Here is a 27,936-nt window from a genome sequence, read left to right on the forward strand (position 1 = left end):
ACAAGCGCCCGCCACCACACCCAGATAATTTTTGTATTTTTAGTAGAGATGGGATTTTGCCATGTTGGCCAGGCTAGTCTTGAACTCCTGACCTCAGGTGATCCACCTGCTTCAGCCTCCCAAAGTGTTGGGATTACAGGCATGAACCACCACGCCCTGCGGATCTTTTATGCTCTTTCTTCCAATGTATGAGTGCTCTTCTGAAAGCGTTGTGGAGTGTGTGTGTATGGGATGTTTCTGGGGCTTGGGGTATCAGCCACGGCACAGGCAGGCATTGAGTGAGCCAGTGATGCTGTAAACTTGACAAGAGCCACAGCTCCCTTTTTCTATTGAGATGGCATCTCTCTGTTGCCCATGCTGGAGTGCAGTGGTGCCATCATAGCTCACTGCAGCCTTGACCTTCCCAGTTAAAACGATACTCCTGCCTCAGCCTCCCGAGTAGCTGCGAGTACAGGTGCACGCCACCACACCTAGCTAATGAAAAGTATTTTTTTTGGGCTAGGTGTGGTGGCTCACACCTGTAATCCCAGCACTTTGGGACAGCAGCCTGACCAACATGGAGAAACCCATCTCTACTAAAAATATAAAATTAGCCGAGCCTGGTGGCGCATGCCTGTAATTCCAGCTACTCAGGAGGCCGAGGCAGGAGAATCATTTGAACCCGGGAGGTGATGGTTGCAGTGAGCCGAGATCACACCATGGCACTACAGCCTGGGTAACAAAGAGTGAAACTCCGACTCAAAAAAACAAAAGGCCGGGTGCTGTGGCTCATGCCTATAATCCCAGCACTTTGGAAGGCCAAGGCGGGTGGATCACCTGAGGTCAGGAGTTCAAGCCCAGCCTGACCAACATGGTGAAACCCTGTCTCTACGAAAAATACAAAAATTAGCTGGGCATGGTGGTGGGTGCCTATAATTCTAGCTACCTGGGGGGACTGAGGCAGAATGGCTTAAACCCGGGAAGTGGAGGTTGCAGTGAGCCAAGATCATGCCACTCTAGCCTGGGTGACGGAGTGATATTCCATCTCAAAAAAAAAAAAAAAATTTTTTTTTTCTCGTGTTGCCCAGGATTCTCCTAGGTTTAAAGAGGCCCATTGAAGCTGGGGACTTGAGTGTGCAGGGCCAGCTCATATGTTGCGTTATCTGTATCTGTTTGGGTAACTTGCATGTGTGTTACAATCGGAGGCTGTCAGTTTGCAGTCAGCAACCTGGGGCTGCTGGACACAACCTGGGTGTGTGTTCCTCCCTGGGTCCCCCAGTAACAAGCATGCGGCAAGGCTGTTACAAAGGCGTTTAGTTTATTCTCATCAGTATCACTGATATTCTCATGGTTCACATTTGCCAACGCCGCTCCTCTCCTTACAGTAGTTAAATGTGCAATCTCACTTGGGGGCCCAGGGAGGGATGGGGGCTCGGCCCAGGGTGGGGAGGGCGTTGGCACTTCACGTGGACAGGGTGGGCAGCCTGTCCTGCGTGAAAGAGGTGTGGGTGAGTGGGCGGCCAGGGAAGGGGAGTTGGCAGGGGAGGGCCCCACAGTCTTTTTTTTTTCTCTGGTGGTTGGTGATTCTCCATTCGGATTCCTTCCTGGCTGCCCAGGGTGGGGGAACCATGCAGCTCAGGGCAGGGCAGGGGAGGAAGAGAAGGAAAAAGCAGCAGACCGCCCGGGGGGAGGGGTGGAGGGTGAACGGCAGGGCAAGGGGGGCACAGGGGTGGCTCCTGGGGTAAGGCACAACCCTGTCTTTGGCTCTCCTGGTGAGGAGTTTCCTCCCCTGTACCCCCTGCCCCACCCTTCTTCCCCCACATCCCCCAGACCCACACACAGTCCCGGGAGCCAGGGGGCACCTCCTGGGGTCCCTGAAACAAGTGGGCTCTGCCACCCAAGCCAGTGCCACAGGGGCTCGAGGAGGGACACCCAAGGAAAAGGCAGAGAGGGGCAGGCAGGGGCCTACCCAGGACAAGGGGGTGGGGGTGAGAAGACCCCAGGCCCAGAAGCTGCCCCCCCACCCCAACTAAGGCCTGGAAGTGGGGGAGCACCTGCTTCCTTTCGGGGGTCTGGCTGGAGCCCCGGTCTGCCCCTCAGCCTCTGTCAGGCCCAGCCGCTTGCCAAGTGACCAGGGCATTGTGCTTTGGGGTAAACGCTGGGGTGGGGTGGTAGGCCAGGAGGCGGGGGGAGAGGAGGGGCGACTAAGGTGCTTGTGCTTTAGCTGGGGGTGTCAACATCCCCCACTCAGACTGGCTGGGGGCTAACATGCCAGGCCCCGGCCAGGAAGACAGTGCCAAGACCCCAGCCAGACCCTGGCACTCATGACTGACCCCCGCAACAAGCAGATGTTAAGAGGGACCCCCAGTAGGCCGGCGGGGCTGCTGGTCCCATCAGGGGGATGGTCTCTGAATCAGATTCCAAGGGTCCAGTCGGGGCTGGCCCCCACTCCATCTCCTGAAATCCCCCTGCCCCTGGAGAGACCCCTGGGAGCAGTGGGTAGGCAGGGGTTGGGGAGGCAGAGAAGAGGCAGGGAGGACAAGGGTCAGAAACACAAACAAGGATGTGGATGTGGATGGTGAAATGACACCCCATGTAGGGGGATGGGAAGTTAAAAAAAAAAAACTCTCTGCCTTCACATGAAAATCTAAAACAACAACAAAAAACCACCCACTCTGGGCGAGAACAAAAAGAGAGGAATGGTAAAAGAGAAAATTCTGCAAACAACTGCTAACAATGGAAGTGGACCCGGCCCGGCCCGGCCCGGCCCTGCCCGGCCCAGCCCAGCCCCCAGGAGCTGGGCCCAGCCAACCAGCCAAGGCCTGGGACACCCTTAAATTATAGCCCTGTTGGGGAAGGTGGACAGGGGAGGGGAACCCGGTGGGACCCACAGGAGCCTAGGCAGCAGCTGGGACTGGAGTCCCACCATGGAAACACACACCCCACACACACACACACACACATTCAGGCTGCCCCCAAGTCCCCCGACACCATCCTGCCTTCCACGGCACCCCCCACCCCTGGGGACCGAGGAGGACAACAGAAACAGCCCCATTGGTTTGAAAAATAAAAGGAATCTTATACTTCAATATTTCATTCGCTAAAAAAATGTTTTAAAAATTATGTACAGGGGGTGGGGGCCAGGAGCCCTGCCGTGGGGTGGGGTGGGGAGATGGAGGGAGGGGCAGCAGCCCCCCCGTCTGCTCCCCTGGGTTCCAACCCAGATCCTACTGCCTCTTGTAAATCTTCATTTGTTTGAAAGCAAAACTTCTGCGCGCGCACACACACACACACACGCTCTGCCAGCCCTGGAAACCTCTCATTCTATCCTCCGAGACCCTTGGTCTGCCCCCAAGAGACCCCCCCTCCTTTAGGACCTGCCTCTCTGAGGCCCCAGAGGACCAATGGGGGCAACAGAGGTGGAAAAGAGGAGAAAGGGCACCGGGCACACCACTGCCGGCCACCTTAGGTCAGTTGTGCAATTTCTCGGAGCCTCAGTTTCCCCAGCTGTAAAATGGGTAGTCCCCATGGCCTCGCCTACCCCAGCCCCCAGGCGCAGGGACAGACGAGGGTGACAGGAAGGCGCTTTTGGAGACGTGGAAGCACTGGGAGGTGGTGGGAGGGGTCCTGAGAACCCCTGGGGCCCCCTCAAGTCCCAAGGGGCTGCAGTGAGGGGCGGAGGCTGAAGAAGGCTTCCGCGAGGTGGCCCAGGGCCTGGGGAGGGGGCCTTCCCGAGACCCCCAGGCCAGCCCCCTCCCCTGGCAGGCCTGGTGAGTGTGGAGATGACGGCTAGGGGTTAGGTTGGGGAGCCAGAACTCCCCCACTGCACGAGTGTGTGTTAAAGAAGGCAACACGGACCTCACGCCACCTGTCCTGCAGTCCTCTCCCGGCCCAGCTCTTGGTGGGGGAAGGGGGTGGGACAGGAGGGGCAGAGGGCCGGGAACATGCAGCACCCACCGCGGGTCCTGGGGAGGGACAGACAGTAGCTCATGACCAAGATGGCGGGTGTGTGTTGGGAGGGGGAGTGTGAGGCCCCGCAGGAGGCCGGGCGGGTTACTGCAGGGCCTCGGCCGAGGGACCCGCCTCTCCCTCGTGGCTGGCGGTCTCGAAGCCATGCTCCACACCCATCATGTCCGGCTCGATCTTGCCCGTTTCACTGATGAAGGTGGTGTAGGCGTCATCCTCAGCCTTGAGCACCTTGACCTTGGGCATCCAGCTCTTGCGCACGACGCGGCGGGCATTGGTGCACATGTCGGCCGCGATGGCATTCATCTCGCTCTCCTTGAAGTTGGGGGCAAAGTTCTGGCAGTAGTCTGTGGGGCAGGGTGGGTGTGGCCTTGGCACGGGAGCCAGGTGACTCCCACAAGGCCTACTCACCAGCCACCCCCCCGCCGCCAGCATCTGTGACTCCCCTTCAAAGGGGAGATGAGTGAGGCCACGTGGCCAGGACACCACACCATGTGCACCCAGTCCTACTCTGGACTGAGTTCAGCTATGTATGGGGATGTGTGGGTTTTGATGGGATGGCCCCGTGTTCTTGAAAAATTCGGATCATTTGCCAGAATTTAGTAACTAGGAGAGGCCACCCGAAAATCTAGATGCCCCCCATGAGGAGTGGCTAGCACTGTCTGGCTGCCTCATCCCTCCCAGACTGCCCTGAGTTCGAGACCCTCCTGCCTGACACAGGCTCCCTGGCTTCCCTTCGGCACCCGCATTCCCCAACCACGAATAAATCTCTAAGCAATCACAGCTGGTTTCCCAGCAAGGCTAGACTGAGTCCCGGAATGCTTCTCAACACCAAACTCTAGCCCCCTCTGAGAGCCAAGGCTGACAGAAAACGTCAACCTGCATGCCTGGGGCCCATGCCCTGTCCAGCTGGGCCGACACTCACACTTGACGGCATGGAGCACGCGGCTGTCCAGGGGCTTCCGGCGGGGATCGTTGGTAGAAGATCGGATGCCGGTGCCGCAGCTGTTGGCCAGTGTGTTCCTGGAGGCAGGGGACATGGAGGGAGTCAGCGCTCAAGTTGGTGATGGTGGGGACATGGGGCAACCCCACCCCCCCTCCCTGTGGCTGTGGCAAGGGCCTTACCGGTCAAAGAAGGAGGCCAGGAGCCGCCGCAGCAGAACCTTGTGCCGTGTGCCTGCGCTGACGTGGCAGTTCATCAGCTGCGCCCTCGTGATGTATACGTTGGTGCCTGGTGAGGGGAAGCCAGAAGATGGCCTGGGGTGCCCCCAAACCGCCACAGCCTCCATGATGCCAGGCCTCATCTCAGAACACCCCCGCCCCTCCCTGGCTCTGGGTCCCAAAAACTCACCTAGGGACCTTCTCCCCCACACCTCTACCCACCAAGGGCAGTCAGGGGAGGCTCCTTGGGACTCCCCCCACCTCATCAGTGCTCAGGAAAGGACAGAAAGGGTGGCTTCACCATCCTCAGGGCGCCTGCTGTGTGGCCGGTCATGCCACAAGCCTGCGTGAGGTGGGCACGCTGGCTGTCACCAGCTAGAGATGAGCCCAAGCTCGGCAGGACCAACAGGGAGTGGAGGCTCACACCCAGGCACTCTGACCCAAGGGCCAAACACAGTCTTCTTCTTTTTTTTTTTTGAGACAGTCTCGCTCTGTCACCCAGACTGGAGTGCAGTGGCATGATCTTGGCTCAATGCAATCTCCGCCTCGCAGGTTCACGCCATTCTCCTGCCTCAGCCTCCCCAGGAGCTGGGACTACAGGCGCCCGCCACCTCGCCCGGCTAATTGTTTGTATTTTTAGTAGAGACGGGGTTTCACCGTGTTAATCAGGATGGTCTCGATCTCCTCACCTCGTGATCCGCCCGCCTTGGCCTCCCGAAGTGCTAAGCCACTACGCCCGGCCTCTCTTTTTTTTTTAAGAGATGAAGTCTCACTCTGTAGCCCAGGCTGGAGTGCAGCGGCCACCATAGCTCACTGCAGCCTTGACCTCCTGGGCTCAAGGGATCCTCCCATCTCAGCCTCCTGAGTAGCTGGGACTACAGGCATTCACACCCCTGCTTGCCCAAATTCTTTTTTTTTTTTTTTTGGAGACGGAGTCTCACTCTGTCGCCCAGGCTAGAGTGCAGTGGCCGGATCTCAGCTCACTGCAAGCTCCGCCTCCCGGGTTCACGCCATTCTCCTGCCTCAGCCTCCCGAGTAGCTGAGACTACAGGCGCCCGCCACCTCGCCCGGCTAGTTTTTTGTATTTTAGTAGAGACGGGGTTTCACCGTGTTAGCCAGGATGGTCTCGATCTCCTGACCTCGTGATCCGCCCGTCTCGGCCTCCCAAAATGCTGGGATTACAGGCTTGAGCCACCGCGCCCGGCCCAAATTCTTAACCTAGGTAGTAACTGACCTTCACAGGAGCCCAGGAGTAGCTTTTCTACCCATGTGGCCAAACAATAATTGCCCATGCTCACCCCGACCCTTAAGTCAGAGACCTAGAGGCCAGGGCTTGCTGTATCAGCACCTCCATCTCACCAACGCCCCCACCCTGAGGGTGGCTGTTACCAACACTACAGCACAGATAGGGAAACTGAGGTGCTGGGGGCTCCTAACTAGCTGCCCAGCCCAGGCCAGCTGGCTCCAAAGTTGTGGAGGGGAGAGATCTGGGGCAAGGCCAGCCCACCTGTCACCAGCTCCAGCTTCTCAGAGGGGTCGCCCTCGTCGTAAAGCTTGGGGTGGCAGCGGTTCCCAATCTGGTTGATAAGCTCAGCCGGGAGAGACGCCAGGTCTTGCCGAACCCGGATGCGATTCCGGGACTCGGGGGCCACCTGCTCCGGGAGGGCCTCTACCTTCTCGGCTGCAGGGAGAGAGTGGAGCACGAGTGGCAGGAGAGGCAGGGGTTGCTGGCGGGGTGGGGGGCAGGGCAGCACCTCACCTGTCTGGCCGACGTTCATCATGCTGTACATGGTGTACATGTTGCAGATCTGCCGGTACTGCTCATCCATGCCCTCCTCGCCGCCGTCCTCCTCCTCGTCCTCCTCATTGTGGTAGGAGCCAGGGCTGTCGCTGGTGTAGGCGCTCGAGGTGCCCGGGCTGGTCCGCTCCGACGTGCTGGGCCCACTGACCACGCCCCCTGCTGCCGCCACCCCACCGGCTGGCTGCCCTGCTCCCGTGGCCACGGCGGGCTGGGCTGCTGCCACCACCGGAGCCTGTTGGGGTGGCGGGGGCTGGTGAGGCCGGTTGGCAGCCAGGTCCGGCGTGGAGAACTTGGCCATTTTGCGGCTGCCGTTGCTGCTGCCCCCAGCCTCCTTCTGGCCACTGTCCCACAGCCGCTTGGCCACGGGCATGCACTGCACAGAGTCCGACTCCTGCTGCTCTGTCTTCACCCGCGACACGAGGGGCAGTGGGGTGCTACAGGCTGGCCAGCCCGACGTCTGCGCCACGGGGCTCTGGGGCTCCGACGATGGGGCCTCCTCTGCGTGCAGGCCCTGGGAGTCGCAGCTCGGGGAGCTCACCTTGAGGAAGAACTCGGTGCCCTTCTCCATGATCTCCTGGATCTGCAGGAAGCCAGCCGTGTACATGAGCAGGAACTGGTCACCCACGTTCATGCTCAGCCGGCCCGTGTAGCAGAAGCTGAGGATCTGCTGGAAAGACTGGGGTTGCACGGCCGCCGGCAGCTCCACCACGGCGCTGCGGCTGTTGTTGAACAGGTCCCGGAAGTAGGAGCTGCTGGCAGCCAGCACGGCCCGGTGGGCCTTGAAGGCATGGCCCTTGACCACCACCGACACGTCACAGTACAGGCCCTGTAGCCGCTGCTCATTGAGGCACTCCAGGATGCTGTTGCCGAAGTTCGGGATCTCCATCTGCAGTGTCTGGGCCATGGTGGCGGCTGCACAGGGGGCAGGGAGGAATGGAGAGACAGAGATGGAGGAAAAGGGTCAGGCGGCAAATGTGGGTGCTGGCCTAGCCCTGGCCCCAAAGACCTCCCCTGCTGGAGGGACATCCACATGATGGAATCTGCCATGATGCTAAACCGCACAGAGCCCTCTACCCTATCTGTCCTGGTACAGACTCACTTTTACAATATGTGGTCAAATCTGCTAACCTAGTTGCAGACCAGGGTGGCCACGTGCTGTCCCTTGCAAAGAGGAGGGGGCAAACGCATACTTATTCCATATGTACTTAAAGAGTAATTGAATCTGCTTAAGTGCTCAGAAGAGTGGCTAGGACACAGTGTGCTACCTCTGAGTGCCAGCTATTGCTAGCACCAGGTACATATATGGTATCTCTGCAGTGTACTGGCATGGAAATGCCAGTAAGGTAGGGTCATCTGACTGTGCACCAGAGTCTGCAGTGCTGAGCACATGACCCTCAATCAGTTTGTTGAATGACTAAATGATCACTCAAGAAATTACATGAGGTCGGGCGTGGTGGCTCACTCAAGTAATCCCAGCATTCTGGGAGGCTGAGGCAGGCAGATCACTTGAGGCCAGGAGTTCAAGAGTTGGCAGCTTGGCCAACATGGCAAAACCCTGTCTACCAAAAATACAAAAATTAGCCAGGTGAGGTGGTGTGGGCCTGTAGTCCCAGCTACTAGGGAGGCTAAGGCCAGAGAATTGCTTGAACCCAGGAGACAGATGTTGCAGTGAGCCGAGATCACGGCACTGTACTCCAGCCTGGGAGACAGAGTAAGACTGTCTCAAAAAAAAAAAGGAAAAATAAATTACACGAGGCTGGGTGCAGTGGCTCATGCCTGTAATCCCAGCACTTTGGGAGACTGAGGCATGTGGATCACTTGAGCCTAGGAGACTGAGACCAGCCTGGGCAACATGGCGAAACCCTGCCTCTTATGAAAAATACAAAAATTAGGGCCGGGCGCGGTGGCTCAAACCTGTAATCCCAGCACTTTGGGAGGCCGAGACGGGCGGATCACGAGGTCAGGAGATGGAGACCATCCTGGCTAACACTGTGAAACCCCGTCTCTACTAAAAAATACAAAAAAACTAGCCGGGCGAGGTGGCGGGCGCCTGTAGTCCCAGCTACTCGGGAGGCTGAGGCAGGAGAATGGCATAAACCTGGGAGGCGGAGCTTGCAGTGAGCTGAGATCCGGCCAGCCTGGGCGACACAGCAAGACTCCGTCTCAAAAAAAAAAAAAAAAAAAAAAAAAAAGAAAAATACAAAAATTAGCCCGGCGTTGTGGAGCACACCTGTGGTCCCAGCTACTAAGGGGGGTGTGCGGGGGTGGATCTGTTGAGCCCAGGAGGTCAAGGCTGCAGTGAGCTGTGATTGCGCCACTACACTCCAGCCTGGCCAACAGACAGACACTGTCTCAAAAATAAAGAAAGAAAGAAAGAAAACATGAAAACATCTTACATGAAAACATCTCTAGTCATCAGGGAAATTACAAGAAAACATCACTAGTCACCAGGGAAATGCAAATCCTAACCACAATGAGACACCATCTCACACCCACTAGGCTGGCTAGAATCAAAAAAGTTGGCGAGGATGAGAAATCCGGAACCCTCTTCCACTGCTTGTGGGAATGTCAAATGGCACAGCCACCATGGGGAACAGTCTGACGGTTCCTCAAACGGTTAAAGAAAGTTACCATATGACCCAGCAATTCCACTCCTGGAATTCATGCCCAGGAAAAACAAAAACATTTGCCCGCATTGAAAACCTGTACACAAACTTTCACGGCAGCATTATTCACAATAGCCCAAAGGTGGAAACGATCCAAACGTCCATCTGCGGATGGATGGGCCAACCAAATGTGGTCAGTCCATACAATGGGATATTATTCAGCTATAAAAAGGAAGGAAATTCTGACACACGCTACAACATGGATGTCCCTGGAAAACATTATTCCAAGTGAAAGAGGCCAAACAAAAGGATCACAGATTGTATGATCCATTTATAGGAAATGTCCAGGACAGGCAAATCCATGCAGACAGGAGGCAGATTAGTGGTTGCCAGGGGCTGGGAGGCAGGGAGAATGGGGGTGTGGTGAGGGAAAGCAAAGGTATGTGGGGTTTATTCTTTTTTTTTTTTTTTTTGAGATGGAGTCTCACTCTGTTGCCCAGGCTGCAGTGCACTGCTGCGATCGTGGCTCACTGCAACCTCTGCCTCCCAGGTTCAAGTGATTCATCCTGCCTCAGCCTCCCTGAGTAGCTGGGCTTATAGGTGCGCACCACCACACCAGCTAATTTTTGTATTTTTAGTAGAGATGGGGTTTCACCATGTTAGCCAGACTGGTCTCGAACTCCTGACCTCAGGTGATCCACCTGCCTCAGCCTCCGAAAGTGCTGGGATTACAGGCATGAGCCATCACGCCCGGCTGGGGTTTATTCTTGATGTAATGAAAAATCTTCTAAAACTGTGGTGATGGTTGCATAACTCTGTGAATATACTAAGACCATTAACTGTACACTTTAAATGGGTGAAATGCATGGTGTGAGCATCTCAATAAAGTTGTTAAAAAAAGAAAGAAAGGAGGAAACCGTGAGACTGATTTCCTCTGGGCAGAAGTGGGGAGGAGACTTGCAAAGTACACTTTCAGGTCTTTTGAATTTTAAACCTGGTGAACGAAATGCCTATTTGCAGAAGTAAATAAAATTTAAAAAGAAATAAAACTGTGAAATCATGCCATACATATTTAATTCAAGCAAATTAGCTCAAAAGTGCTCGAGGGCAGGAAGGGGAGGAAGAAATGGGAATTTTTTTTTTTTTTTTTTTTAAGAGACAAGGTCTCATTCTGCCATCCAGTCTAGAGTGTTGTGGCAAGATCATAGCTCACTACGGGTCTTGAACTCTTGGGCTCCGGGGATCCTCCTGCCTCAACTTCCTGAGTAGCTGAGACTATAGGTGTACATCACCACGCCTAGCTAAGTTTTAAACTTTCTGTAGAGACAGGGTTTTTCTATGTTGCCCAGGCTGGTCAAGAACTCCTGGCCTCAAGTGATCCCCCACCTTGGCCTCCGGAAATGGGAATTGATGCTGCTCAGAGAGCCCACCCCCGACACTGAACAGCTTGGGGAGGTGGCAGAAGTGGGAGTCTCAATGTGTGAACTTCTGCATCGGACCCTGTACTGCCTCTTCCAGGAGGAAGAACTGGCTGTGTGGGACGTGAGAAGGCTGTCCGCCACACTCTGGGGCAGTCATCAAAGGGCCTCAAAGGAAGGTGTGGCTTTCTACCTCACCCCACTGGTAAAAGTGAGAATTCTTTTCTTGTTTTTTTTTTTTGAGATGCAGTCCTGCTCTGTCACCCAGGCTGGAGTGCAGTGGCACAATCACAGCTCAATGCAAGCTCCGCTTCCCAGGTTCACGCCATTCTCCTACCTCAGCTTCCCGAGTAGCTGGGACTACAGGAGCCCGCCACCACGTCCGGCTAATTTTATGTATTTTTAGTAGAGACGGGGTTTCACCATGTTGGCCAGGATGATCTCGATCTCCTGACCACAGGTGACCCACCTGCCTCGGCCTTCCAAAGTGCTGGGATTACAGGCATGAGCCACCGCGCCTGGCCTTTTTTTTTTTTTTTTAAATTGAGATGGAGTCTCACTCTGTCGCCCAGGCTGGAGTGCTGGGGTTCCAGGAGTGAGCTATCACGCCCAGCCTCCTCTGTAATTCTATAGGGTCTCTAGAGTCCTAACTGGGTAGAGTGCGAGTGAGAAGTCTTCCCTAAGACAGACCTTTCCAGAGAGACTCCAGCTGGCCAGTGGGAGAAACTAACTAGTCACGTGCAAAGGCCCTGGCGCAGGAATGCACACCTTCCCTCCCTCCCAGTTAGCTCTCAAGCACCTTCCATGTTTCATTAGCAACTCCACTCAGATCTGCCTCCCTGGGCTGGGCACTGAGAATACAGTGGCCACTCTGCTCTCATCTGGTAACACCTGTTCAGTCTGAAAGGGCTGCTATGAGGAATAGAAGTGGCAAGTGTTCAAAGGCTCAGAGGTGCAACCTAAGTTGAGTCCTGGCTCCAGCACCGACCTGCTCCTCCGACCAGGAGCTCCAAATCTCTGCTTTCTCCATTTGGAAATCGAGGCTGAGGAGGCCAACTGATTCTACAAACTCAGCCTACACTTACTGTTACTGAATGATCATTCAAGAAATTACACGGAAACGTCACTAGTCATCAGGGAAATGTGAATCCTAACCACAGTGAGATACCATCTCACTCACTGAGCTGCTACCCCGGCAGGCCACAGGCAAGATGCAGGCCCTGCCCCCTTGCAACACCCAGGCGAATGGAGGAAACAACTCACAACTTCTATGAACTCCCTGAATCCTCTTAGCAAGACTTCAGGGCTGGTTTCATACTCTCCTTGCAAAGCTAGAAAAACTGAGGTCATGTGGAAATTAAGGACTGTCCTGAGGTCATCTAAAAATTCATCCACCAGGTTCAAAATTCAAAAGATATGTCCTGAAGGGTGGGATGGCTCAAGCCTGTAATCCCAGTACTTTTTTTTTTTTTTTTGAGACAGTCTTGCTCTGTCGCCCAGACTGGAGTGCAATGGTGCCATCTTGGCTCACTGCAACCTCTGCCTCCTGTGTTCAAGTGATTCTCAGCCTCCTGAGTAGCAGGGCCTATAGGCGTGTGCCACCACGTCTGGCTAATTTTTGTACTTTTAGTAGAGATGCGGTTTCACTATATAGGTCAGGCTAATATTGAACTACTGACCTCAAATGATCCTCCCGCCTTGGCCTCCCAAAGTGCTAAGATTACAGGCATGAGCCACCACACCTGGCCAATCCCAGCACTTTGGGAGGCCGAGTCAGGCGGATGACCTGAGGTCGGGAGTTCAAGACCAGCCTGGCAAACACGGTGAAACCCGTCTTTATTAAAAATACAAAAATTAGCTGGGCATGGTGGCAGGTGCCTGTAAACCCAGCTACTCGGGAGGCTGAGGCAGGAGAATCACTTGAACCTGGGAGGGTGGAGGTTGTGAGCCAAGATCGTGCCATTGCACTCTAGCCTAGATAACAGAGTGAGACTATGTCTCAAAACAAAAACAAACAAAAAAACCCAAGAGATGTCCTAAGGTATCTGCTACCCCCTACCACTTACATGCCAGAAAGTGGTAAGGCCGAGATTCAAACCAGGGTCTGTCTAGGCACTACAGCCTGTGACTTCCCTTGCTTGTATCCTCCTTCCTCTTCCCTTCCTCAAAATCACTGCCACCATCCTACAAAAACACAAACAAAACAAAACAAAACCAAATCCCAAAACATCCTTAGGACAGAGGGTGGAGGCTGGATCTAGGAATCCCAGTTACAAGGCAGCAAAAATCTCCTCCTGGGAACTCAAACTCAGAGCTGAATGGGCCAGGAGCTGGCTCCTCTGCATGAAGACGCAGGAGAAACAAGCACCATGTTGGGGGGCAAAGGACAGAGCCCAGAGAGCCTACTTCCGGGGTCCTGGCAGCCCTGAACCACCTCCCTAGGCAGCCAAATTAAAGCCACCCCTGGTACTGGGGCCCAAATGACAAGGACCAAGATGGTCAAGGGAAGAGGCTGGCATCCCAGTTCCTAGAGGGGTGCTCCAAGCTCATTCCCCAGGGAGGAGGATGAAGACAGGACAGGTGTGCAGTGCAGCCAAAACCCCTCACCTCCCTGTGCCCCAGTTTGTTCATCTGTAAAATGGGCTGTTCATCCAACCCATCCTGATGAACCAGATCCTCCTTTGTGGGAGGTGCTGGGGACACAGTCCTAAAAGGACCAGCTGTGCTTATGTGGAGCTGTCTAGTGAGGAGACACGGGATGATTTAATTACAGTTGGGGTGGGTATGTCAACTGAGCAGATGGCCTTGGTGGTAGGGACCATTAAAGGTTGAGCAACAGCCAGGACAGAGATAACACTCCTGGGCAGGAAGGGATCGGGTGTGGTCCAGGGACCCAAAGAAAGCTGGTGTAGCTGGAGGGCGATGCAGCAGGGACAGGACTGCCAGGAAGGGTATGGGACAGGTGGGGTCCTGGCCTAGGGAGTGTGGACGGAGTGTGGACATCTTTGAAAGTGAGTCCCAGGGTCAGGGCAGCATTTTAAGAGTTGTATGTATAGGCCAGGTGTGGTGGCTCACGCCTGTAATCCCAGCACATTGGGAGGCCAAGGCAGATGGATCACCTGAGGTCAGGAGGTTAAGACCAGCTTGGCCAACTTGGTGAAACTCCATCTCTACTAAAAATACAAAAATTAGCTGGGTGTGGTGTGCACATCTGTAGTTCCAGCAACTTGGGACGCTGAGGCACGAGAATCGCTTGAACCTGGGAGATGAAGTTTGCAGTGAGCCAAGATCAAGCCACTTCACTCCAGCCTGGGCAACAGAGCGAAATACCATCTCAAAAAAAAAAAAAAAAAAAAAAAGAAAAGAAAAGAAAAAAGAGTTGTATGTAGAGTTAACCCCTCCAAGGGGACTGTCAGCTCAATGAAGGCAGACATTCTGGCTTGTTTTATTTAACATTAGTTCTTTAGAATGAAATAGATGCTCAATAAATATTTGTAAATGTGTTAAAGAACAGTACAGGCCGAGCGCGGTGGCTCGAGCCTGTAATCCCAGCACTTTGGGAGGCCGAGGCGGGCGGATCACAAGGTCAGGAGATGGAGACCATCCTGGCTAACATGGTGAAACCCCGTCTCTACTAAAAAATACAAAAAACTAGCCGGGCGAGGTGGCGGGCGCCTGTAGTCCCAGCTACTCGGGAGGCTGAGGCAGGAGAATGGCGTGAACCCGGGAGGCGGAGCTTGCAGTGAGCTGAGATCTGGCCAGTGCACTCCAGCTTGGGTGACAGAGCGAGACTCCGTCTCAAAAAAAAAAAAAAAAGAACAGTACAGAGAGGCTGGGCATGGTGGCTCACACCTGTAATCATAGCACTCTGGGAGGCAGAAGCAGGAGGATCCCTTGAAGCCAGGCGTTCAAGACCAGCCTGGGCAACATAGCAAGACCTCTATCTCTACAAAAAATTTAAAAATTATTGGGGCTTGGTGGCTTGCACCTGTAGTCCTAGCTACTTGGGAGGCTCAGGTGGGAGGATCACTTGAGCCAAATAGCTAGAGGCTGCAGAGAGTGATGACTTTGCCATATATTTCAGCCTGGGTTACACAGCGAGACCCTGTCTCTAAAAACAAAAGCAAAAACAAAAAAACTGCATCCCCCGACCCCGCTAAAACCAACCAACCAACTAACCAACTAACCAAAGAAACAGTGCAGAACGGGCAAAGGACTACTTCAAGGTGACCTTACCGAGCGCCCGGCACCAGCCACAGGTAATTTTTTTTTTTTTTTTTAAAGACAGGGTCTCACTATGTTGTACAGGCTGGTCTCGAACTCCCCCATTTGGCAATGGAGACTGAAAGGTTTTGGGGATAACAGGAGGCAACAGAGATGTGGGGGGTTGGGAAGGTGGCCCAGATGCCCTCCTGAGAATGACAGCCAACCTGATGCTCAGACTGGGGTCCCCTATACCTTGTGAACCCCAGCTTCAGAGCCCAACATCCCAGCACCGAGGGCTTTGGAGCCTTTGATTAGCAATTGGTCCAAACAGCTCAGCCAATTAGCACACGGGAACCCTCCCTCCCTCCATGCTGCTGGGGACGAGCGGAGTGGTGCAATGGGTCTGTGAGCCACAGTGACCTGAATGCTGTTCCGTCTGGTTCCCCAGTAGCCCCTGCACAGAGTGGATGGGGTGAGCTGCAATGTGGGCCAGAGCAGACCCATCTCTGGGAACCCCTCCATCCGTCTGTGATTGGCCCAATCCTGCCCAATGGACTTAGGAGAAAAACTACGTGGGGCCCTGCAAGAAGCCCTCACCCAGGCCAGCCCCAGGAATGGAGCTAGCATGACTGGACTCTCAGAGGAAACGGGTCTCTCACTGGCAGGTCCCTGACAGGGTCACCTGCTGGCTGAAGCAGGGGTGGGATGGAGTCGAGGATTGAGGCCTCTAAACCACCTAATGGTTCTAGTCCCCACCAAATCCCCACCTAGGTCAGGCTCAAACACACTGCCCAGTCCCCCTCTACTGCGGCGAGGCCTTTACCCAAGCTGTGCACCCTGCCCGGAATACCTTCTTCCTCCACCCTCAGCTACTCACTTCTCCAGGCTAGAGAAGATGTCCCTCTCCTGCCCTACCCCAGCCACAGTGCCCTTAAGCTTACCTCTGAGGAAACTAAGTCCCACTTGACTATAAACTCCCCAAGGGCAGAAAACCCTATCAGAATAATCTCTCCTTAAAATTCAGCATATCAGCACCCCTGAGGGTGTGGGGGACAAGGGCAGGAGGCCACAGGGCAGTTGGGACCTTCCTGGCCAGGACAGTACCTAGTCCTGGCCCTGCACGTGAACAGATCTTCTGGTGAGACCCAAGGGCACAGCACACGGCTTCCATGACTTCCCAACAATTACTCAATAAATATTTGCCAGGTCCCTGCCTGGGCAGGCCACAATGGTGGCAAGTAGCCCTGCCTCTGGAGCTCACAGTCTGGCAGGAGACAGGGCCATTCATCCTTGGTCACACAGATCAATGTGCTGCACATCAGTGTGACTGACCTTGCCCAGAAGCGGTGACAATGGAGCTGAGATCTAGGAAGAGCACTAGTGGATGGGGAGTATGGCCCTTCCAGAAAGGGTTTTCACCTCCAGGGGACTGGGCTCAGTCTCAGGGCTCTGCTATGGACGGAGTAAGTCCCTCCAAATTCACAGATTGAAACCCTAAGCCCCAGTGTGCCTGTATCTGGAGATAAGACCTTTGGGAGCTAATTACGGTTAACTGAGGTCATAAGAGTGTATTAAGAAGGCAGCTGTCCATATGCCACGAAGACAGCCCTCACCAGAACCTAACCACACTGGCACTCTCATCTCAGACTGAAAGTCCCCAGCACTCTGAAATATAAATGTCTGTTGTTTAAGTCACCCAGTCTATGATATTTTGTTGTGTGGCAGCTTGAGCTAAGACAGGCCTGAAGCACCATCTATTCACTGATGCCTCCCCCACTGGAGTCTTTGGCCCGGACTTCCCTGTGAACGCCAGACTCGCACACACCCCAGACGCCTCCACTCAACACTTTCAGGACCCGGCTCCAGTCCTTCCCAAAACCTGTGAATGCCGTAGCTTCACTAGCTATGGCCATCCTCACTCAGATCCTTGGATTCATCTTCAACTCCTTCAAAACCACTTTGCACCACCTTGGCCCCAAGTGACACTGCTTGGGCCCCTACAATGCTTGATTGGGGCCCCTGGCAGTCTGCCCTGCTTGCTCTTGGACCTACTAGAATGGGAATGGGACAGCCATAGCTCTTCTTACTCTCCCCGGGTCACATAAAGCCCTTTCTCTACTCATTTTTTTTTTTGGAGACAGGGCCTTGCTCTGTCACCCAGGCTGGAGTACAGTGGCACCATCATAGCTCACTTCAACCTCAAATTCCTGAGCTCAAGCAATCCTCCACCTCAGTTTCCCAAATAGCTGGGACCACAGAAGCTACATCCAGCTAATTTTTTTTTCTTTTTGAGGCAGAGACTCACTCTGTCACCTAGGCTGGAGTGCAGTGGTGGGATCTCAGCTCACTGCAAGAATTGTTCAAGCAATTCTCCTGTCTCAGTCTCCTGAGTAGCTGGGATTGAAGGTAACCACCACCATGCCCAGTTCATTTTTGTATTTTTTAGTAGAGATGGGCTTCCACCATGTTGGCCAGGCTGGTCTCGAACTCCTGACCCCAAGTGATCCACCCCCCCCCCCACAAAGTGCTGGGATTACAGGTGTGAGCCATGGCGCCCGACCCATCCAGTTAATTTAAAAAATATATATTTTTTGGTAGAGATGTGATCTCACTATATTGCTTGGGCTGGTCTCCAACTCCCAGCCTCGAGTGGTCCTTCTGCCATAGCCTCACAAAACACTGAGATTATAGGCATGAGCCACTGTGCCTGACCAACCAACTCCTTCCCCACACCAACTCCTAAGCTTGATTCTCCCTGCTTGACTTATCCTTCTTGGGAATTCCTATGATTTAGCAAGCTGGGTATTTTTCTTTTTCTAAAAAAAATTATTTTATTTGTGCATTTTTTAGTAATAGAGATGAGGTCTCCCTAATATTGCCCAGGCTGGTCTCAAACTCCTGGGCTCAAGCGATCCTCCTGCCTTGGTCTCCCAAAGTGCTAGGATTACAGATGCGAGCCACCGCCCCCGCCAAACTGGGCATTGTTTTGGGCTTCAGCTTCATGTCAGTTTCCCTGGGGCAGGGAGTTTGCCTGTGTAGACCCCTGTTGTGTCCTCTACCCCTAGGACCTGACCAGGTACACAGTGGGTGCTCACAGTCCTTTATGGAAAGAATGAACAAGAATTATTTCCATTCCTCCTAATCTAACTCCCTTTTTTTGTTCCACATTAACGTGGCTCAAACAGGAACAGGGCTCAGAAATATGATCTGTGGCTGGGCAGACAGACGACCTCCTCTGACAGTGGCCAAGGTGGGTAGCCAGCAGTCAGGGGCCTATTGGGACCTCAGTGTTACCTGACGAATTGCTCACACTACCGGTGGATCCTGCCATCTGTGGGAAGGGCGCTGGCAGGATGATTCCTGGGAGTAGTAACTGCCAGCTCTTAGGGAAGAGAGCCGCGGAATTCCCCAGCCAGCAGTGGCCTATGAGAGACTGTCAAAGGCACAGTCCTTTCCTGATGTCTTTCCAGGGAAGCTGTGACATGGCCGTCGACAGATGCTATGGTCTGAATGTTTGCATCTCCCCAAAATTCACACACTGAAGCCTATCTCCAATGTAGTGGTATTAAGAAGTGGGGCTGGCTGGGCGCAGTGACTCATACCTGTACCCCCAGCACTTTAGGAGGCCAAAGAGGGCGGATCACGAGGTCAGGAGATGGAGACCATCCTGGCTAACACGGTGAAACCCCATCTCTACTAAAAATACAAAAAAGCAGCCAGGCATGGTGGCACGTGCCTGTAATCCCAGCTACTCGGGAGGCTGAGGCAGGAGAATCACTTGAACTCAGGAGGCAAAGGTTGCAGTGAGCCGAGATCATGCCTATGCACTCCAGCCTGGCAACAGAGCAAGGCATCGTCTAAAAAAAAAAAAAGTTAGGCCTTTCAGCCAGGTATGGTGGTTCACGCCTGTAATCCCAACACTCTGGGAGGCCGAGGTGGGCACATCACCTGAGGTCAGGAGTTCAAGATCGAGACTAGCCTGGCCAGTATGGTGAAACCCCATCTCTACTAAAAATACAAAAATTAGCTGGGTGCAGTGGTGCATGCCTGAAATCCCAGCTATTTGGGAGGCTGAGGCAGAACAACTGCTTGAACCTAGGAGGTGGAAGTTGCAGCAAGCCAAGATCACACCACTGCACTCTAGTCTGGGCAACAGAGCAAGACTCCATCTCAAAATAAAAATTTAAAGTGAAAAAAAAAAAAGTGGGGCCTTTGGGAGGTGATTCTTAGGAACTGTGCCCATATAAAAGAGGTGGGGCTTGTTTGTCCTTGCCACGCTATGCAGATAGCTCAAAGGTGCTCTCTATGAGAGACGGGCCCTCACTAGACAGGGAATCTGCTGGCACTGTGATATGGGACTTCCCACCCTCTACAACTATGAGCAGCTCATCTCTGTTGTTTATCAATGGCCCAGTCTGTTTTGTTTTTTTGAGACAGGGTCTTGCTCTGTCACCCAGGCTGAAGTGTAGTGGTGCAATCTTGGATCACTATATCCTCAAACTCCTGGGCTCAAGTTATCCTCTCACCTCAGCCTCCTGGGTAGCTGGGACTAGGGATGCGTGCCACCACACCTGGCTAATTAAAAAAATTTTGTGTAAAGATGAGAGACCTATGTTCTCAGGATCTCCTGAGGGCTGTGTCACAAGCGAAAAACAAATTGAAATTAATTTTTTTTTGTAAAGATGAGGTCTCACTATGTTGCCCAGGCTGGTCTCGAACTCCTGGGCTCAAGCAATCCTTCCATCTCAGCCTCCTAAATGCTGAGGTTAGAGGCATAAGCAATGTGCGTGGATTCCAGTCTAAGGTATTTTATTACAGCAGCCCAGATGGGCTAAGACCTATAAGCCAGTTAAGGGAGACCAGCAACTCCAAGTGTAACAAGGAACAAAGGCCCCAGAGAGCCCCACAGTCCTTCATGCAGCTCAGCAGGATGCAGCTAGATCCTGGCAGCTGCTCAGGTTGCCTGCCTGACCCAGAACCATGCAGACCCCTCTGTAGGGGCTGAATATGAAGGCAGTCCAGGAAAACGGTTAGTGAAGAACAAAGTGTTCAGCGGGGGGCGGTGACTCACACCTGTAATCCCAGAACTTTGGGAGGCTGAGGCAGGAAGACGCTTGAAGCCAGGAGTTTGAGACCAGCCTGAGCAACATAGCAAGACCTCATTTTGCATCAGTATTTTTTTTCTTTTTTGTTGAGACAGAGTCTTTCTCTGTCACCCAGGCTGGAGTGCAGTGGCGTGATCTTGGCTCACTGCACCCTCCACCTCCTGGGCTCAAGCAATTCTCATGTCTCCGCCTCCCAAGTAGCTGGGATTACAGGCACACACCACTGCGCCTGGCTAATTTTTGTATTTTTAGTAGAGACGGGGTTTCTCCATCTTGGTCAGGCTGGTATCAAACTCCTCGCCTCAAGTGATCCGCCCACCTCAGCCTCCCAAAGTGCTGGGATTACAGGCGTGAGCCACTACACCTGGCCTGTATTTTTTTTCTTATACACGCATAGATTTAATTCGTTTTTTCCCTGAAAGACTGTCGTTAAATCCATGGTGGCAATAGGATGAGTAACAGTGTCCCCAACTCAAGCCTCATTGACTGTGTGCCCATACCTGGCCAGGGCTCAGAAAGGCTTATTTCACTTACTCTTCTTTACGGTTTCTGAGGAAGAAATGAGACTGCCTGCCATTTCATGGATGGGAACAAGGCCCAGAGAGATGAAGCCAGAGGCAGGGACCATGTGGCTGATGAATGGCAGGCACAGGTTTATACCCAGGCCATCTGGCTCCCGAATCAGGCAAAGCTGTGAGGCAGCCGTGACTAGACCCATTTCACAGGTGGGAAAACTGGTGTTCAGAGAAGCAAGACAGAGACCAGACAGGAGCCCCGGACAGGCTGAGGCCAGAGCTGGGGCTCTTTACCTGAGCTACTGGATGTGTACTCTCCAGAAACAGGGTCTTCTGCCTGTCTGAGGACCCCACCTCAGGGTCTGGGGTGTCCTCTCTCTAATCCCCAAGGAAAGCCTTCTTCATTCTTCTTTTCCCAATCCTCCCATCTGCAGCTATTCTCTAGCCCTTCCTCCCTGCAACCACCATCTCCGGGAATGAGCAGTCTCCGCGTGCTGCCTCTCCCTCCTCCCTCCTCCCACTCGCTCCTCCTCGCAACCCTCGGCAATCTGGCCTCCCTTTGCAGGCAGCAGATCCAGCTCCTTGGAGAGCCTGGCAGAAGCTCTGCCTCCGTCCTCATGGAGCTCGCAGCCTGCCCGCTCCCTCCCCACCAACTCTAACCATAAGCCCACCCTTTGGAGTTACATCCCACTCCCTGTGTGCAATCAGATCATACCCAAAAGACAGAGCAGCGGCAACCAAGGGTGGAGGGAACAACAGTAAGTGCAAAGGCCCTGAGGTGACCCTGGTGCCACTAACACAAAGGAAGCTGGTGGGGCTGGAGGGATGGGGATCATCCAGGGAGAGGGGCCTGCTGGGCTGTGCTAGGAAACCACGCAGGGCCTAAGATTTTGAATCCTACCATTGTACTAGGCTCAAATCCCTTATAGAGCTTGTCACTCAGAATTACCCTCAATAGTGCTAGCCCCCCGTATCAGTCTCCCATCTAGAAAATGGGCTGACAGCAGCAACCACCTCACAAGGCTATTTCAAGGATTAAACAACCAAAGAACACAGGCCGATCGGCACTCGCCCCGTAGTCAGTGCTCATGAATGCCAGCTGCTGTTAGTTGAATCCTCTGGCCCCATGCTGGGCCGCAAACTCCCTGGGAGTAGAAGACATCTTATGCCTCTCACCATCTCCCAGACCTTGCACATTTCATGGGATTAACAGGCAGTGCTCGCTGGGGTTTTCCCCAGAGCCTTCACAGCACTGTCCAATCACACCCCAGATGCCAACCTCTCCCGTAAACCTCACGGTAACTAGACAGTGGAGATTCCCCACCTGGCCACTGCATTTGCATCAATCATTCTTTGTGGTGGGGGCTGCCCACCACTCACTGTCTGATGTTGAACCACATCCCTGGCCTATAGACCCGCGAGATGCCAGCAGCATCCCCACCCTGGCAGAGACAACCAAAAATGTCCCCAGACACTCCCCAAGTGTCCCCGGAGGAGGTAGGACTGCCCCCGTTTGCGAATCACAGCAGTGTAGACGTGTCCACTTGCCACTCCTTATCAGAGGAGGACACTGAGGCTCAGAAGTCAAGACCTTTGCTGAGAGTCTCATGGCTGAGACGGGTGGTATTAAGTGTGAAATTTCACTCTCCACTAGACCATGTCTGCTCACCCTTACCTACCCTCTCCCTTTGCTAGATTTAGAAAACACCAACTGGGCACAAAGCCCTCAGAGAAAACGCACAGGTCTCTAAGAACCAAGGAGGCAGCACATGAGAAGCCTGGAAGGACAGACATTACCACAACCACACAGAGATCACAACCTCAGACATGTGACCTCTGCCGGCTCAGCTGGTCCTCACCCCACTTAACGTGCAAGCAGGCCCAGTCCCACAGCTCCCCCGCCCCCCAGCCCCACCTCATGCAGCCCAGAGGGTTCTCTAGGGGAAGGCATTAGCGGCCGTAGGGGACTGAGGGGCAAATGCAGAGAGACAAGGAACATGAAAGTGGCTGGAAGGCGGCACAGGGGTGGTAGCCAGACCACTTTGCAGCTTGTGTGAAGGAAGGACTCTGGTGCCTCAATTGCCTTGTGTGTCAAACGATGACAACAGGCAGGACCTGCTAGTCATGGGCTTAAATGAGTTCAAGTGCGTAAAAGTGCTGAGAGCAATCTAGGAGGAGAAACGAGGGGCATGGAGGACCTGAGAGAGGATGCAGAGTGGCATGAACACTGACTCATGTTTTCCAGCCCCGGTGGCTCACCACCATCCCAAAAGCAATGTGCCCCACTAAGTCTGATGGGAATCCCTCTGTCCACACAGGCTCTGGCAATGACACTGATGAACTCTAGGGTCAATGTTGGGTCAACCTCCAACTTTCTGCAAATCCCTGGGCCTCCAGGCAGACTCCTTCGATAGATCCTGTAAGGCTGACCAAAACTCACATCTCCTCAAAGCCCAGCTCAAGAACCTGCTGGGGCTCCCTGTTGCCCAGGCAGGAGGTCAGATTTTTTAATTACCCTGGATGCAGGCCAAGGGGTTCTGAACTTCCATCTGGGGGTAATGGGCAGATCCAGAAGACCCAGAGACAGGGTTTCTCTTTCTTGTGAATGGCACTAAAAGTCTGTCTCCACAGTAGGGTCACCCCCTCCCCCCACTCCTTCCCTCATGAAGACAAAATGTTTAGAGCACTCAGGAGACTGGTACATACTCAAGAAAAGCTGTGGATGTGTCGTCCCCTGAGGCTAGAACACTGACCCCTCCCTTGCACCCCAGCACCACCCACCCCTTAGCTAATTTTATTATTCAGATCTTAGCTCTCCCAGAATACTCTGGCCACCCATCAAAACCTCTCCATCCCCTCATGGCTCACGATGACTTCACATTGCTACACCATCTCTGTAAACACAGAGGTATGTGAAATTCTCATGATCCTTTGCTTGTGGAAGTTTGGTTGCTTGAGAGCTAGTTGCTCCGGATCTGTTACTCCGGGATGCTTCCCCAGGCCTCAGCAGGGAGTCGGCAACCAGCAGTGAAATGAAACTGTCTCAATGGGCTGCCTACTTGTTGCACTTGCCCCCACAGTCTGTGCATGCTAAGTTCTCACTGAAAAGCAGTTATTATTAGTGCCTTCTCCTCCAGCTCCAAGCACAAACCGGAGCTGCCCAAGGCGCTGCCTGTCCTCCACTCATCAGGGCCAACTCCCAACCGTCTCAGTTGAGTGACTGGATGGCACCCCCATTCCCCTATCCCTGGTATCCAACCCAGCTTAGGTCCAGGAGGACCCAGTCTGTGCTGAAGCAGACCTGCAGCGATCCTAGCCCAACCAGGCAGGGAGGATGGTTCGGTCTCTTTTTGCGGGGCTGCTGGCCCAGTTCCTATTCCTCCTAGAACCAAGTGGCTAGCCAGACAGGGAGGAAGGGCAGGGCCCAGGTTGGAGGGTGTCCTGGGAACTACAGGGAGACTGGGGAGAATGAGGGTGACAAACCCATCATTAAACCCAGAAGAACTGGCTGACACCACTTGACCCAGCAGTTTGTGGCTCCTGCCTCAGGTGCTGAGGATCCCAAATCAAAGTCCTGAGGACACCCTGGTAACAGCCTTGCAATTAGCCCAGAAAGGAACAAAAACTGCTGCCATCCGACTGGGGGCCAAAGCGGGGCAAAAACAGTCTAGGCAAGTAAAGTCAAGTCCAGCCCTGGTGGTGCCAGGCCTCCTCAGCTTCCCATGGCCAGCCCACAGCTCCATGGCTCCTGACCTCTTGGCTCCCAGGAGGGAAATGGGGAAGAAGGGGTGACCAGGCCTCCAAGAAAGCCACCTCCACTGTTCCAGTCCCCGGGGACACCATGGAAACTCAGTCTGTCCCAAAGGGGATTGACTCATCCCTCGAGGTCGGCAGGAGGGAAGGCCTGGATGGAGGAGAATGCCCGCCAGGGAATGCAGAATGAGGAGCTCCTTCAGTCACCCTCCTGGAAGACCACTTGAGTGACTATGGATTTGTGCTGAGGGTCAGACAATCCCAGTTCAGCCACTGTCTGCTCATGTGACCTCAAACAAGCTACACCACCCGAGCCTCAGCTTCCTCGTCTGGACCACAGGGAAGGCCTAAGTTGACCCAGTGGTGGTGAGCCATCAATGAGCTCATCCGACCAGCGAGCTCGGCACAGGGCCTGGCCAGGACTAGTGTCCCAGAGGCAGATCCCTGAGCCAGGGTGTGAGTGCCTGATTTGATCCCCTTAATTCTCTGTGCCCTGCCTTTCCCCCATCGGGAGCCTCCAAACCACCATTAGCAGAGTTTTACATGCTCACTCCCTCTAATTCTTCACCCCTAGGGAGGTGGCACACAGAACTCAGGCTCAAGGAGTTGGTGCCTGGAAGGCCATTGTACTAATATATATGACGGTGGCTATGAAGTCCCATCCACTAGGCTTGAACCACCAGCTTTTGGCCACAAAAGGTAGAGAAAGAACGCAGGATCCTAAAATACCCAGGTAATGTCTGCTGGGCTGCCTCCCTGTAGATATATAAGGTGGGGGTGGGCGAGGGCCACCTTGTGATAAACAAGATGCCTAAGCTAGGTGTTCCAGACTGTCTCCAGCTGCCCACACAAACACCCACTGGCCAGCGCCTTTGAACAGTTGGCAGAGGCTTGCCCAAGGGGTAGGGTCAGGACTCTAGAGGCTTCAGGGATGAGGTGTGGGAATGAGGAACCCCTTAGATGTGACTCTGAATTAACACTTCGAGTTGGGGTCGATGGGGGGCGCATCTCAGTATATACCTGCTGGTCACACTAGCTTTTCCTGACCTGCCCCCACATCCCCCCAGCCTAGCCCAAAGGCTCTGCTCCCCCGACTCCCAAAGCTCCTAGAGCAGTCCCTCACCTTACCTAATCGCCCCCAGATCTAGCCTCCCCCTCCCCACATCTGAGTCCTGACCTCATGTGACCCCCGGAAAACATCTCTGGGATCTCCTATCCGCCCCCACCCGAACTAACTCCGCCCACACCCACCGTGCCCCACTTCCTGGGCTTCTCCTCAGCCGCCCCCAGGCCTGTAACTTGACCCACCCACCTCCTCCAGCGCCCAGGCGGTACCTGCAGGCCCGGCCCCTCCCCGCCCCCCTCCGGCCGCGCCGCTCTCCTCTCCTCCCCCACTCGGCCTGGCCAGAGCCCGACTCCTCCTCCCCCTCCCCCTCCCCCTCCGGCATCCACGGGCGCCTCCTCACTTTTCCGCTTCGGACCCTCCAACTTCCCTGGATCCCCGGTACCTGCCCCGGCCCGACCTGGCCCCCTCCCTCGCTGGGAGCTGGGGGAGCGGTCCAGGTACGATCCTGCCGCCCCCAAGCCCCGAGGCTCGGGCTGGACGCTCAAGGCTGCCCGCGGTAGCCGGGCCTACACACACTCGCCTGCCCGGGCACAGTACAGGCTGCGGGCCCGGCTCCTCCTCAGTCCGAGAAAGCACCCAGGCCCTCCCCACTCAGCCCTCGGGCCGCCCCGGCTGGAGAAGGCCGAAACCGGGCCTGAGGCGGGCCGCCTCACCTGCGCCGTGGCCGCGCTCCGGGGGCTCCCGGCGGGCTCCGCAGCGGCGGCTGGGGCCGGGCCTGGGCCCGGGGCGCGCCCCCCTGCGCCGGGGCCTCGGCCTCCGCCTCCGCGGCCTCCGCGGCCTCCGCCTCAGCAGCAGCGGCAGCCGCGGCGGCCATTCATTGTGGGCCAGGCCGCCCCAGCCGAGCGCCGAGCGAGCGCAAGCCGCGCCGCCGCCGCAGCCAGGCCAGGGAGGAGCGGCACCGGCCCCGCCCGCGCACCGCCCTCAGGCCCCGCCCTCCAGGCGAGGCCAGCCGAGCTCCGAGCGCGCCCCATCTAACCGGCTCCGTCTCCTCTCTATGCCCCTGGGAGAATCCTCGCCAGTACGTCGGCTTAGCTCGGTGGTTCGAATCCCGACCCCGCCAGCTTCTAGTCCCGCGACCTTGGGCAAGTCGCTCTACCTTTCCGAACTTTAGTTTCCTGTAAAACAAAAACAATAATGACTGCTGTTTATTGTGGCAGGCACCGTGTTAGGTTATTTATGGGAATTAGCTCGTTTAAACTATACAGTAACATTTTTTAGTGAGAACTGTTACATACTATAGAAAATAAAGGCGGCTGGGCACGGTGGCTCACGCCTGTACTCCTAGCACTTTGGGAGACCGAGGTGGGTGGATCGCCTGAGGTCAGGAGTTCGAAACCAGCCTGGCCAATATGGCGAAACCCTGTCTCTACTAAAAATACAAAACTTAGCCGGGCGTGATGGCAAGCGCTAGTAATCCCAGCCACTCGGGAGACTGAGGCAGGAGAATCGCTTGCACCCGGGAGGCGGTGGTTGCAGTGAGCCGAGATCATGCCACTGCATGATCCAGGGCGAGACTCCGTCTCAAAAAAAAAAAAAAAAGAAAGAAAGAAAGAAAAGGAGGCACAAAGAAAGCTGGTCAAAATCATCACACAGCAAGGAAGTGATGGCGGGTGCCAGGATTTAAACGCAGGCTCAAAAGCGACAATAACAGCTAAGACTTTTATGATGCTTACCGGATGCTAGGTTCTGTTAGCATTTTACCTGCACTAACTCGTTTACTTCTCACTACAACCCAGTAACAAATGGTAAAAAGTTCTGCCCTTTTGCAAAAGCGGTAACTTAAGTTCAGAGTTAACAAGTCGCAGGGCGAACTAAGACTGGAACCCAGGTACCCGGGAACCACTTCGCTGTCCTGCCTTCGTACACTGGTTAGAACTTTACCGAGCGCTTACAAGGTCAGAGTGGCTCTTTGCACACTTTCCAGGAATCTGCATTTAATCTTTGTTCTATCTGAGAAACCACGATTCTTATTTAATAGATAAGAAAACTGAAGGCCCGAGAGTAACCGGCCCAGAGCATGTGGTGGGACTGAGATTCAAACCCAGTAAATCCAACTCCAGAGCCTGAGGTTATTTATCCCTGCAGAGTGCTCTGAAATAATGTGTATATAGCACCCAGAACACAGAAGAGGGCCAACAGGTGTTGGGTTTCTCCGCTTACCGCCCCTTTTCTGAGCCACAACTTCCTCATCTGTGAAATGGGACTAGTGACGTGTCCTCTCCCAGGGGATCCACTGTGATTAAAACCCCCGGAACAGCATGATCAGCGCGCTTCCTTTATGGCATTCATTTTGATCCCGG

General features: G+C 54.4%; 1 protein-coding gene across 2 annotated transcripts; it reads right to left on the reverse strand.

The window, feature by feature from the left end:
• Positions 1–1,276: 1,276 nt before the first annotated feature.
• On the reverse strand, positions 1,277–27,935 carry NACC1 (nucleus accumbens associated 1). 2 transcript variants are annotated; one of them, XM_033198116.1, is made up of 7 exons: positions 27,797–27,935; positions 26,613–26,751; positions 6,866–7,819; positions 6,614–6,787; positions 5,071–5,176; positions 4,871–4,968; positions 1,277–4,292 (listed from the first exon to the last, which is right to left on the reverse strand). In XM_033198116.1, the coding sequence occupies exons 3-7, from the start codon at positions 7,809–7,811 to the stop codon at positions 4,033–4,035; spliced, it is 1,584 nt and encodes a 527-aa protein (XP_033054007.1). In that variant the 5' UTR covers positions 7,812–7,819; positions 26,613–26,751; positions 27,797–27,935; the 3' UTR covers positions 1,277–4,032. The 2 variants fall into 2 exon arrangements, with proteins under 2 accessions (XP_033054007.1, XP_033054008.1); XM_033198117.1 differs by lacking the exons at positions 26,613–26,751; positions 27,797–27,935 and adding an exon at positions 26,290–26,496.
• Between the last annotated feature and the right edge of the window lies 1 nt (position 27,936).

This window comes from Trachypithecus francoisi, unplaced genomic scaffold, assembly GCF_009764315.1.
Source record: "Trachypithecus francoisi isolate TF-2019V2 unplaced genomic scaffold, Tfra_2.0 Lachesis_group5, whole genome shotgun sequence".
NCBI classification, from domain to species: Eukaryota; Metazoa; Chordata; class Mammalia; order Primates; family Cercopithecidae; genus Trachypithecus; species Trachypithecus francoisi.

What these genes read in the sequence shown, in the direction of transcription:
- NACC1 (XM_033198116.1), bottom strand. Translation starts at nt 7,811, where the DNA reads ATGGCCCAGACACTGCAGATGGAGATCCCGAACTTCGGCAACAGCATC. An exon ending in GATGAACGTCGGCCAGACAG is followed by an intron (nt 6,788 to 6,865) that starts GTGAGGTGCTGC and finishes CTCTCCCTGCAG; the next exon opens with CCGAGAAGGTAGAGGCCCTC. An exon ending in GAAGCTGGAGCTGGTGACAG is followed by an intron (nt 5,177 to 6,613) that starts GTGGGCTGGCCT and finishes TCCCCTCACCAG; the next exon opens with GCACCAACGTATACATCACG.